The sequence below is a fragment of the Peromyscus leucopus genome, chromosome 15 (assembly GCF_004664715.2).
Source record: "Peromyscus leucopus breed LL Stock chromosome 15, UCI_PerLeu_2.1, whole genome shotgun sequence".
Lineage (NCBI taxonomy): Eukaryota > Metazoa > Chordata > Mammalia > Rodentia > Cricetidae > Peromyscus > Peromyscus leucopus.
In genome coordinates, this window is record NC_051076.1 from 29,510,262 (window position 1) to 29,524,213 (window position 13,952).

The window sequence follows — 13,952 nt, forward strand, 5'->3', positions numbered from 1 at the left end:
CTTCTTGACTCCTGTAGATGAGTGCTTCATCAAGAAACAGATGTTCTCCACACACACACAAATCAACTAAAGTCACAGCTTGACCAAAATAGCTGTCCACACTCCACTGCTAATAATAATCGCTTGGGGAGTGGATGCTCAATGTTGTCACAAGCAGTTTACTTTGTGCTTCATCTCCACCACTAACTCTAAAGGAACAATGGCTTCCTAGAATATGGAGTTTAAGGGATATAAGTGAGAACCCATCCAGATGAACTCAGTACTGCTTGAGAAGTGTCTGGAGAGGCAATTGGGGACGATAGGACACTTGTCTCAGTATCATTTGCTACTCATGAAGTGTCCCTGCTCAAGTACTTACTGTCTGGAGGATTCCAAAGCTGTTTGGCACAATCCTTTAAACACTGAAGAGCTTCCTTTTGAAAGGAAAAGGTGCCTAGTTAAGTTGTCTTACCTGGGTACAGCAGCAGTGGAATGCCTTGCCAGGGACACCCTGTGGATGTTGTAGGAGCTCTATGGCCTGGTAAAGACCCCAAAGCTGCATGAGGAGTAGCTGAGTTGATGATGCATGCTTTCAACCTTTAGGCTGATTAAACCTACTGATGTTCCAGAAAAGAAAGTGTGTGCAGGTACAGGTGAACCTCCAGTAAATAACCCATCCATGCTCATGCAATCAATATTAATTAAACTTCATGAGTCACACACATGCATACACACACACACACACACACACACACACACACACACACACACACACACACACACCAAACAAACAAACCACAGGAAAGTAGAACAAGACTTGTTGGGTAGAACACAGGGTTCAGTGAGAGCGGGAAGAAGATGAGAGAGGGTAACAGGGTGACTATGATCAAAACACATAATACACACATATAAAACTGTCAACAAATGCCCGTAATTTTTTCAAATTCCAGGTTACACATATCTCTATGGACATGTACACATTTAGCAAAATATAATTGCTACGGCTTTTAAATATATGACTGGATTTAGGTGCAGAAAAAAATTAAATTAAAATGAAAAAATAGTAGTATGTGAAGTCCAGATTCAGAATAGCAAAGTGGTAGGGTGAGAAAGAGTGTAGAGAAGCATGCGTGATCAAGTCTTCCTGTAAGGAAGCGATTCCTAGAGGGGGCTCAGGACTGCACTGAGCCAAGAGTATGTAGTTCAGGATCCCTGTCTGCTCCCCATCTAGAAACTTTTTAGACTATAACAGAGCTTCCTAAGTTGTACCTGCAAACATTGTGTTAAGCAATGGGGATGGGAGGGTTGTTTATGAGATCTAAGAGACCTAACCTCAAATGTGTCAAGTTTTGGGTCCCAGTCCAAACAACCCAGCTGTCAAATGGTCATGAAATGTTTGCACATTTACTGGATGGTTACTGTGCTAAAGAATTCTACTGGTGATTTTGGAATAAGAATCATAGTTTTTAATGTGTTTTCTAATGTTTTGTACAGAGTACACTATGTATTTTTTTTAAAAAAAGGGAGAATGAAGACTACTTCAGGAAGTTGAACAATTATGAATGACATAATGCTTATCAAAGGCTTGGACATAGAACTGACTAAACACAGTGGTTTCCGGGCCGCCTCTAATACAAAGGCGAGGGAGGGTGGGGGTGGGGGGATTACTCAGCTGGGTTTACCTGTGATGCCTGTCAACCTGTGAATTTGGTTTTGTTTCTTCCTTGTGCTACTTCTTTCCAACAAGATGGACACTCACTTTCAGATGAGAAAATGAGGCTCAGAGAGAGCCAGGGCTTTCCCAGCTCCCACAGGAAGGAATCAAGAGGGCGACTATGGTGTGTGGTCCTTCCATGTCCCGGTTAGATTCCAGGGCTAATGCAGAGGCAGGGATAGACTGCAAAGGCATCCTTCCTGTGCTGCAGCTGCCTTCCTTCTCCTTGGTGCTGCTCGTGGGCCCGCCCCCAGTCACTGTCAGAGCAGCCAGAGGGTCAGGCCATCACTGTCTTTATCTCCCTGCAACTGGAGTCGGTCTTTAAAATACGGTCCAGAGCCCACGTTATCTGAGAACTGACTGAAACTTTCAAAGAAAAGAGAGACAGGAACCCATTATTGGCTGGCTTCCACTCACATCCTGCTTCCTGTGGCTAATGATTGATCCCGCCTGAATTAATTAGAGTTTTGATCCTTTTCTCTCCAGCCAGCAAGACAAGCCATTAACACTGGCCCGAGAAACAAAAATAAACTTTATTTCATAATCATCCATCCACTCTACTCTGAGTTCTTACTAGAGAAGGGGAATGAGATTAGACATCCTTCCAAGGACCCTTCCCGACTAAGTTTCTGGGATCTGAGAGCCCGTGATTCAGCATAATGCAGACTACATGAGAAAGAGTGGAAAGAAGGACTCTGTTCACCTAGGGAAGGCAGCCAGCCACCAAAGGAGCTGTGACAGAGGCCCCGGAAGAACCATCCCAAGCTGTGAAGCTCCTTAAGGGCAAGAGCCAAAGGCTTGCCATCCTTGGAAACAAATCACCCTCCCCGCTTACCAAGCCTTTTCTGCCCAGATTACAGAAACGCTGGGTTTCTTTTCCCCTTCCTCTTTCCAACCCCTCCCCCACCCCTGCAGGAAACACTCATTACCTCAGTATTTAGAACCATGGTGCTTTCTCCCATTGCGACCTAACATGTCACTACTAATGTTTGTTCTTCCCCATCCTCAAGAAAAGCAGAGAAAAGTACTCTGTATTTATTCTTCTATCCTGGACTACAGCACTGAGTAGTGTGTGTCCTCAATTCTCTTCCTACATGGGGACACTGTCCTGTGAGCAGGGTATGGTTTGCCATCTAGCTGTCTACGAGATGTGTACAGGCTTGAAATGCATGAAATTGTTTCATTAGTATGAATCTGCAATTTCTCAGTGACCTCCCCCCAAACATTATTAGCTTACTGTATTCTTTTTTTTTTTTTTTTTTTTTTTTTTTTTTTGGTTTTTTCGAGACAGGGTTTCTCTGTGTAGCTCTGCGCCTTTCCTGGAGCTCACTTGGTAGCCCAGGCTGGCCTCGAACTCACAGAGATCCACCTGGGTCTGCCTCCCAAGTGCTGGGATTAAAGGCGTGCGCCACCACGCCCGGCTCATCTTACTGTATTCTTAACATTATGAATTTTGCAAAATGCTCAATTACGTCACTAGCCTATCCACCATAGTGGGCTTCCAACATATACATTTCCAGCAAGAACAATACTAACCAACCCCCAACTATAAGTAAAGTGAATAAATAATAAATGTAAATATAATAAATTCTAATGTTGATAATGAATCTAATACATGACAGTAACAGGAATAACTGAGAAAATCCATCACTGTATCTCTGTAAACACTGTGTTATTTACAGAAAAGCATAGGACATGATGACTAACAATGTCAAGATGCCCAAACTCCTGCAGACTGCCACAGGAGTGGTGTGAACTGTTCCCCAGTGTAATGACGTCAGATTGCTCAACTGCAAATACCAGGTGGGCTAAAGGCATCCATCCATGCAATGCACGGTCAGTCAGTGTGCTGTTCTCACAGCGGAAGAGAGAAGCAAGATGCACCATCTGCTCTTCAAAGAAGTTGGGCTGCCTCTCAGCTCTCTGCACACTGTCTATTTCTGGAGCTTTCTATAGAGGAGGTGAGAGGGAGCAAAACAATCAATAGTTCAGAGCCCTGGAATCCACCTTCCTCCCCCTGGTCCAATGAATAATGGACTACTGAGTTACTAGCCAGCGACTACATACTCCGCTGCTACTGGTTCTGCTCAACAGTTTAAAACATCTGTGCTTTTGACTCCAGGGAATATGCTGTATCATCTTCTCTTAAAAAAGAGTGGCACTTTGAATTTATTACTGTGATGGAAATTGTCAAAGACCATGTGAAGTTTTAAAAAAGGCAAAAGTCCTTGATGGCCCACTAAACAATATGACCATCTCAGACAAACATCGCCACTGCCCTTAGGGACAGAAGCAGATTGTACAAAAGTCATTTTTACTTCCTTTAATGATTGACTGTCAAAGTAAATCTAACCAGATCCATTCCCTAAGAGAGCAGAACCCTTCTACCCACCCAGATCACATAGGCTGCTGGGTTAAGATGTTGTTTCTAGTGAGATGTTTATTTTAGATGTAGGATTCTTTGCAGACTATAGCACAGTCTGGGGACAACCGTGTGTATGAGAATGCTACATAATAAACAAACCTTGTGTCCCAGGGGCTTTTCTTTTGCCCAGCAATCCATCTGCTTCTATCTAACAAAGTTAGGGTACTGGGAACAATGGGAAGCTCTCTCCACCTCACCACAAACTGTCCGCAGAGCCTGCAGCCTCGATCTCCATATGTGAATAAAGGTCATTCTTTCCACGGTTCTATTGTGTCAGACATTCTTCTGAGCACTTCACACACATGAACACTTACTCGGTCCCCCAAACCAGCCTATGAGGCAAACATGCTTCCTACCTCCACTTTACTGCTGTGGAAAGTGAGAGGTTAAAGAATTGCTCAAAGTCACACAGGTAATAAGTAGGGTATCCAGAATTCAAACCAGATAATTTTATGTGTCGATGTTGGAAGCTACCTTTTAAACACACACACACACACACACACACACACACACACACACACACACACACACCCTACAGAATAGGCATCTTCTGGGAGAAAAGGACTCTCTGTGTACTAAATGACACATGAATTATCTCCTGTTGGATCTCCAGCTCAGATCTTTCCAAATCTCTGCACTGCTACAGATGAGACAACTCCAAGTCTATCAACAAACAGCTGTTTCATCCCTGGGACCTCATCCCGCGGTTCCTCCGAGCATCCTCCCCTGAGTCAAGGCTCACCACACCTTTATCTCGTACACTGAAGAAGTTCGGTTCTCACCTTTCCAGGCATGAGTGCGGCAGCGCTGCCAGCCCCTTACACATTTTGGCAAGCGGCTTAGGTCCTCAGCCGAATTTCTCGAACTTCTTCTCAACAGCTGAACGGGTCTCTGGAAACTTCAACACTGTCTGGGGCAGCCTTTCCCTCTGAGGAATATATACCGGCTCTCTCACAGCTCTGTGGCTCGGAGGACCAATCCCGAGCTCTAGAGAAATTGTGGGCTGGAGCACAGAAGCAATTTGCCTGAGGCGAGAGCTGGGAGGCTTCCCTGGCTGCAGGGGCTGCTGGGGCAGGCTTCTGACTGCTTCTGTCACCACAGTCTGTTGTTTGTTTAGTCAGGGCTAAATGGGACCCTAAACTGTGATAAGGCCATTAGTGCCTGAAGTCTGTGATCCCAGGTCAGCCAGAACAGAGATGTGGGCTTTCTTTAAAAGCAGAGTACCCAGAACCACTTCCGGGCTGTCAAGGGTCCGATTCAACATCGAACCCACCTTTCTTTCACAGTGGAAGAAACTATGCTTCTTTTCGTGGAGGAGAGAATGTGTGCCTGAGGATCCCATGTGCTGGGCATTTAGATAGATGTTAGGAATTTGGAGCTAAAAGGACCAGCCCAGGCTCTGATGGCATAGACGTTGGTATAGCAGTTTTGAGCAACGAGGCAGCCATGCCCAGGCTGTTGTGAGCTGCCTAAGCACATTGTTACCAGACTCTGGGGTGAGCGCTGTGCTCCCAAGGTAACACTCAGCCTCCTTTCTTCAATGAGTCAATTAAAGGGAGCCAAATTAATAGTGAAAAGCAGACGAAGATTTGTTCCATGTGTCCCTGGAAAGACTGACAAAGAGATCCGGCGACTCTCCAGAGTCCATCTACCTGACATGAGGGTAGGATATGAACAGAAAGCAAGAGATCACAAAACTGAACAGTCGAGCAAAATGTGGTTCCCTGCCCACCAATGTCCAGCTCCGAGTCCCTCTTGCAAGTCAGTCGGCTGTGAGGTCAAGGTCATCGAACAAGCCGTAAATCTTTGTCCAGAAGACAAATTCCTGTTCTGGATGTCTCCCCCCCTTCCCCGGGGGCTTCAGCCATTTCCTCTCCCTGCAGGAGAATGCCAGAGGAGGTCTAATTGCTTAGAGTACTTATTTCAACAATCTGATAGCCAAACAGGGGAAGGCAAGTATCTCTTTGGAATTTCTGTTCCTGCCGGATAGGTTGGTCATATTCCCCAATTCTTTGCTTTAACACCTCAGTCTTGAGGTGAAATATGACTGTGACTGAAAATAAAACTCACAAAGGGAAGCAGGAATCAAGGTCAGAATACACTCGGGTGGTGTCAGGTTCCTGTGCTGAGAACCATTTCTACGTAACTCTTGGGTTTAGTTTCTTTCAGAAGGCTGGAACAAGCAGCTCCGTCCTGTTGGTTTGGAGAAGGGTCTGGCTACAAGACCTAAGCTGGCCTCAAACTTCTGTTCCTCCTGCTTCCACCTCCCAAACTGGGATTACAAGCAGCCACTTCTCTGCCCAGTGTGACTCCATTTCAGTCCTGACGATTTTCCCCCTTGGTCTCTACACAGAGTGCTCTGAAGACACGATTAAGCACCTGATGGCTTGTTTTCTACTGTCCCCGGTCACTGTATAAACTGACGAAAAGACCGTTCTGTGGTATGGTTAAGGGGGAGGCTTTCATTGTAGATATGAAAGACAGAGAACTGCCAGAGGCATCTGGAAGAATCCAGAGCAGAGAGAGAAAGAAGTAGCCTGGATATGGCCAGCAGATTTGGCCATGAGAGAAGCCATAGAGCAGAGCAGAGAGTGAGAGAGGAACATACAGAGAGGGAGAGCCGAGAGAAGGTGAGGGAGAAGAGACAGAGAGGAAGAAAGAGGCAGAGGGAGAGACTGAGAGGGGAAGACAAAGAGAGAGAGTATATCAAAAATAATAGGATTATGAAGAGAATGGGTAGCTGCTGGGAGAGAAACCTGTGACTGGGGAAGTTTACGTTAGGGGAGGAGGTGAGAAGGGCTAGGATGCTAGCATGGGCTTTGAAATGTGTAACAGGTATTTGTGATACCAAGAGAACCTGGAGGCTAGCCTGTGCTAATAGGCACCACAGATAGCCATTTGTCCCTTCTGCTTTTTGGACTTTGGGAAAATGGAGTTTCCTTTGAACCTGACAGTAACCAGGGTCAGATTTGTCTTGGTTGGTCTGATTCGAGCCTATGTTGGATGGGAGGAATGATAGATATCAAGGGGTTCGTGTCAGTAAATCCTTCAGGCACAATTTTAAGCAAGCTCTAAGAGGTATAGAAGGAGTCGCTCTTATATTAGGGGTAACTGGGGTCCTTTCTCTTTGTTCTGTGTACAATGGCTTAGTACCCCAAAAATGTCTTTTGGGTTCTCTCTTCAGAGAACTTCCGTAAAATTCAAACAGCTATAAAGCTTTACAAAAGCATAACCAACATGAATACGACTAATTCAAAAATGAAGTGTAGAGAGCATGGCCTGTAGGCTTTGAGGAACTCAGCAATCAGGATGTCCACACAAGATTTGACTTTTAAACATGCTCAGTTTATTCACACAAGCATTCCTTCTAATATCATGCCAATATAAAAGTTAAACAGACATCTCAGCAAGCAAGCAGAGAACATCTGGTTGAGGAGAAAATGCTGCTGAAGGTTCCATTGGGGAACGCCTCAGTGAGGATGTTTCAGAAGCTCTCAGGATCAACCCACGTCTGCCATGAAGTCCTTCTGCCATGACAGGCCCGCAGAATGGCATTGGTGGGGGCCCAAAAGGTCCTTGAGAGTGTCCAGCCAGCAGCTAGCACTGACAGGCAGGTGTGTGTGAGCCCAGCAATGATGCTGGAAGTTCAATGGTCACTGAAGTCACAGACACACAGAGAGGCCATTTAAAACACACAGAGCCCTTTTGCCAATGGGTATCATCACATAGGCTAGAGAAGCCATGTCTTGGGAGAAGAGCAGTGCCATCCTAGAGATCATTTCCAAAGTTCTAATTTCTGTGTATCTCACTGGACAGTAGCTTTGTGCTATCGGGTCTCACAGCTTGGGGCTGGTTCACTAACCTATCAATGCCACCTCAGGGTTAGTTCCTTATAGCATATCAAAGCCTGTCTTGGTCTTGGCTCATATCTGAGCTGCCCTGTGGCCATCCACGAATACACTAGATCTTGCCTCTCAGGCCTATCTCTTATCAGAGCTGCCTAGTGGCAAGTTCCTACCTTACAGACATTACATTATTCCAAGTCACACAAAATGGTTTTTAAGTTAGACAAAATAGTTTTACTCATGTTTCTAACATTAAGTGACTAGGTATAGACTTAGAAAGATCCAATGTCTACCAAACCTTACAAGGCTTGCACAGTACAAGAGGCATCTCTATATAGATAAAAGCCAGCAACAATTTGTCTCATTATACAGAATAACTAGATAGAAGCCTATTATGTATTAACTTAACTTCTACTTCTAAAGGAAAATCTAGAGTCTCTGGTTTGGTAGAATAAGGCTACAGCATCGATGACCAAAACGTTCAATCTCTTACCAGTTCAGGACCCATGTTAGTTATAAAAACCATTATGTACAAGTGAAACTCATACATTAACAAAATGCTTTAGTCAAGCAGGATTATACCAGCTTTTCATATCATCTGGATGGCAATTTTCCCAGATATCTTTTAACTCTAAATGTCTTGAAGACTCTAAGAAGTCAGCATTACACCACACGTGTAGTGAAACCTTTCTTGGGAGGGTGGCCAGGCCCTCTGAAGATCCAGCATTACCCATTTTAAACAGGTTCTGGTTGGTTTCTGGAATCAGTTGTTACTGGAACTAAAGAAAAATTTTAACAAGTCCCAGTACACCATGAAAAGATTTCTTCATTTGTATCTGTTGTTCCTAAATGATCCATTAAGTACAACTTTGTTCCTTGCTAGCTACCCATGAAACACAAACTCCATGACTTTTTCTTCTTCTTTCTCATCCAGGGTACTGCCATGCATGTATGGCATTGCCTTGGGTTTATCCATGGTCATCAGGCACAAGTTGTTCAGCCTAGCCCAGGGTGCAGGAGAAGCTAGGCCCATGTTCCGGCCTTCTGCAACTGTTGCTCAGGCTGCCTCTGGCGGCAGCTGGTGTCCTCGTCTTTCCTTGAGGCGAACACAGATGTGAGGAAGCCCTGTGGCAAGCAACTTTGTGCTCATTTTCCATGTAATAGACGTACATGCCTTGACCACTGTTACATTTTTTTCCACATGTAAAGTTCAAATACACAGCTATACATACTTCTGGTCACATAGGGAATTAAATGTATTGAAATAGTTGCTTACAAACTGGTCATCTAAAAGACTTCGACACCGATACTTAAACGAATCTTGACTTTGTTAAGACAATTCCACAAGAAGATAAGTCTGAAATGTAAATATAAAAAAATTATTTTAACAAAACATAAAAAAAAATCTTGCCTTTCAAGTGAATTACAGAATATTACTAATGTTAGACACAAAGAATAATGTTGGTATCTCTGCATCTGCTTCGATCAGTTACTGGATTAAGGCTCTATGGTGACAGTCAGGGTATTCACCAATCTGATTTCTGGGGTAGACCATGATGGGGAAATCTACAGAGACAACCAAACCAAGCTAGTGGGAACTCATGAACTTTAGACCAACACCTGTGGAGCCTCCATGGGACTGGATTAGGCCCTCTGCATAAGCGAGACAGTTGTATAGCTTGGTCTGCTTAAGGGCCCCTGGCAGTAGGATCAGAATCTATCCCTGGTGCATGGGCTGACTTTTTGGAGCCCACTATCTATGGTGGGACACCTTGCACAGCCTTGATGCAGGAGGGAGGGGCTTGGACCTGCCTCTACTGAATGTACCAGACTTTTTCGGAAGAGGGGATTAGGGTTGGTTTGGGGGTGGGGGTGGGAGGGGGATCTGTGGTTGGTATGTAAAATGAACAAAAAAATTCTTAATAAAGAAAAAAAAAAAAAGGAAGCTCCCTACAGGCTTTCCTACAGTCCCAGCCCAATCATATGGAGGCAGCTGGGTGGTGGTGGTGCACGCCTTTAATCCCAGCACTCGAGAGGCAGAGCCAGGAGGATCTCTGTGAGTTTGAGGCCAACCTGGTCTGTCTACAGAGCGAGATCTAGGATAGGCACCAAAGCTACACAGAGAAACCATGCCTCAAAAACCAAACCAAAACAAACAAACAAACAAACATTCATATGGAGGCATTTTCTTAACTAAGGCTTCCTCCTTTCTGAGAACTCTAGCTTGTGTTAAATCGACATAAAACTAGCCAGGACACCAACCAAACAAACAAAGAAAGTCAGGAAGATTCAACAACATTATATTTAAGTTTCCAAATGTCAGAAGATAACAGGTGGTCATTTACAGAAGTGGACTGCCTTGTATTTTTCCAGTCTTCCAACAGACAAAAACTGTACAAAGCACAGATTGTTTTACAAACGATCACTCGTATCCCCCCGTTACATAGTTTAGGAGTCAAACAACTGACAGTCATGGTTCTCAGCATCCTCATGACTTCCACAATAATGAAGCAATCCATGGATGACTGGAAAACAAGTTAATATAGCTACATTTTTAAATTTTGAGATAGGGAAATTAAGAACACGAAAGGGGAAGAATCATTTCATCCCAGAGTCCAAGAGCTCCTTGCCAGTGAGTAGTGAGAGTTCCAGCACAATTAACATTTACTGTAAAGACTTCCCACAGAAAGTTAAAGTTCTTTTCACAAATATATTTTTTTCCTCATTTATATTAGGTCTTTGAGAATTTTGTATGAAGTATTTAGATTATAGATTCACCTTCCCCAAACTCCTCCAAAACCCACCCCTACTCCCTGCCCACCTAACTCTGTGTCCTCTTTTATTTTAAACCTACCAAATTCAATTGGCACTGCTCGTGGAAGCTTGGTGGTATGGCCTTCCACTGGAGTGTGGTCAATGCACCTGGGCCACATCCTTAAAGAAAGCTTGCCCTCCCTTTCCCAGGGGCTATAAATTGCCTCTAGTTCCTTAGTGAGAGGTAGGACTTTACGCCCAACTCCTTACTCCCTACTAGGACTTTGTCTGGGTTTTGCAAGTCTTGTGTACACTTTCCTAACTGCTGTGATTTCATTTGTGCAGCTGCCCTGTCATGTCCCATAACACAATTTCTTCTAGTCATCCACTGCCTCTGGCTTGTGCAACATTTTTGTCCCCCCCTTCCTGCCGTGATTCCTGAACCTTGGGAATGATATAGATGTTTTATGCTAAGATAACCTTGGGTATGATATAGATGTTTTATCCTAAGATAACAATGACTCAGGCCGAAGGCCTGCGTGCACATGCTCTTGAGCAAGACCACATTCCTTTTCTCTGACATTTCCCAAAAATCTTAAACAAGAGTAAGTCTATGTTAAAAATATCTTCCCAGCTCTGCCTTACAACCTAGTACCGAAATTCGTTTCAGCATCAAAACCAGGGATCTTGGTTAGACCCGAGTTAAGGTTCCTACAGCTCTCAATAAACACTTTGGCTGCAGAAGGCAGGAGCGGGGGAGTGTGCCTTTTCTGCCTGTTCTTCAAAACAGTGACAGGATCATGTCCAGTCTATAATTCACAAGCATTAAGACTTTGACAAAGACTAAAAACTCAAAACAGAACAGGCAGTAACAGACGGAAGGCCATGTTTCCCAGCAAACAAGGCAATAGAACTCCATGAACAAAGAGGGAAAACAGAGAGGGGAGGACCAACTCTGAATCACAAAGAGGGAATCAGGGCTTTTTTCCAAAGCTGGGAAGAGAAAGCAAACTCCCAAATAAATTTTTGATGCTCAAAATTCCAACATGAGATGTTTGTACCTGTAAATGCACATTTGTAGTCATTGTATTTCAGAAAAATACCTGAACAAAATATCATTTTCATCATACCATTTATCATTAAAATATCATTTTATCATACCATTTTCATCATGTTTTATCAGCCACAGTTGTATATCATATATATGTATATGTATATATATACTAAGATGTTCTATCTATAAATATGAATATCACGTATAAATAAAGTAGAAACTCTAACACTGTCCCTTTGTGAACATTTTTTTTCTTACGTATTTTGCAATGTTTGCCATGTACACTTACGCCCAAAGGTTAAGCTGGAAGGGAGACAGCCAATAGCAGGCTTGGAGGTGAGTGAGGATGGACCTAGTCCTTCACGGGACCTGTGGACCCCTTCTCCGGTTATTTCCGCAGGTAACACGCACACAGAGTGAAGTACTGCCATTGCCCTTTGTGAAGATCCAGAATACTGCACGGGAGAGAGGAGGATGGAAGTATCAGCGCTTGCCCAAAGACCATTGAGTAAAAGCAGTTTCTCCTGATGAAAAGAAGAGCCGCTGAGTTCCTGGCCCTCACACGCCAATCTGCCCCAAGGGTCGCAGCCTTGTACACTGTGGTCTCCCCCCTCTGCGCAGCTCTCGGCAGATCTTCACTGTTAAACTCACCTGCTTTTCTCATCACAATTCAGAAAGGAAACTTGCCCCGTCTCCCCTTTCCATCTCTTCTTCAGACACCAAACACCAAGCATGTCTGTCTTGACGCGGGACATTTTGATTTAGCCTCTGAAGACACCCCCCGCAGACCTCCATTCCTAAAACTACCCAGTCTGCCATTCTCTCAAAGTAAAATATGCTCCTCAAGCTTCCTTGTGAGTCTGCTTTCTAATTTCCCGCATCAGCAAGACTAAGAATCCATAAAAGTGGGATGATGATTCCCCAGCAACATATTTAGACATTAAAGCGTATAATTTTACATTGTTTACAGCATAATGTGTAGACTCCCAACAATTATCTCAAAGTCAATTAGTTAGTCCATGTCAGCACTGACAAAACACACACAAATTATGAATGGACCAAGCCAAAATTATCCTGACACACAGATCAATCCCAAAATTGATCTTTTAATTATAGAGTTTAGTTTACCCAGCAAAAGCAGAAATTTTATGAGCATTTAATAAAATTATGTTTTAACTCTGTCTCCTAAATCCTGTAATCAAAACTCAGCCTCACTTTCCAAAATTAACATTTAAAAACTCTGAACCAAATCATTAAGAAGTAAGCTTAAACCGGGCTGGGGTGGCACTTGCCTTGAATCCCAGCACTCAGAAGGCAGAGGCAGGCAGATCTCTGTGAGTTCGAGGCCAGCCTGGTCTACAGAGTGAGTTTCAGGACATCTAGGACTACAGGCAGAGAAATCCTGTCTTGAAAAAAAAAGAAAAGAAAGAAAGAAAAGTTTAGAATTAACATTTACCATAAGTCTACCAAGAGGGAACATTCAGTATCAGCAAATTCTTTTTTTTTTTTTTCTTAAATTCAGTTTGTATCTAAATCCCTCATTTTGATGAATGGGAAAAAAAGGAATAAAAGGAAGAGGAGGGTGGGAGATGGGGATAAGTAGTAACACATTTTTATAAACGTCTCACAAGGAGGGGGCTCCTGATAAGAGAGCAGGGCTTGAACGGGAAGCAGGAGATAGACTTAACTAGACCCTCAGGCCAGGTGTGCTTCCCCTGCCTGTGACGGTCTCAGCTCCAAGTCTCTCCTGTCAAGTTGTCCACTGCAAGACCATCTGATAAGCTGTCTACTGGAGACAAGATCCTGCTCTGGACAGCCCCAGGGCTTCAGCCATTTCCGCTGCCAGCAGCAGAGAGATACCGGGGGAGATTTTAATTTATTGGAGTCCATTTCAACCATCTGGTAGCCAAAGAAGGGAACACATGTGTCTCCTTAGAGTATATTCCTTCCTGCCTGCCAGACAGGTCAGTTACCACATCAGGGAAGATTTTTTCTGGAGCTCAGAGGTAGAGGAGACAAAATGACCGTCTGCATAAATCAAATCACATGTGGGTTCTATTTATGAATTCATATGTGCCTAAAAGCATTTTGAAATGTGTGGAAAACAACATGTCAAAATCTCAACAGGGACTCAGTGTGATGCAAGTGGGAAGAGAAGGGATGATTCTATCCACCAGGTAT

At 43.9% G+C, this 13,952-nt stretch overlaps 1 protein-coding gene across 1 annotated transcript in view; it reads right to left on the minus strand.

The window, feature by feature from the left end:
- The window catches only part of Rgs5 (regulator of G protein signaling 5), a 42,392-nt gene extending 37,345 nt beyond the window's left edge, over window positions 1-5,047 (minus strand). Inside the window, exon 1 of the mRNA XM_028864350.2 lies at window positions 4,901-5,047. Within this exon, the coding sequence (XP_028720183.1) occupies window positions 4,901-4,944 (44 nt within the window). The 5' untranslated portion in view covers window positions 4,945-5,047. The remainder of the gene's footprint in view (window positions 1-4,900) is intronic.
- Window positions 5,048-13,952: the final 8,905 nt, after the last annotated feature.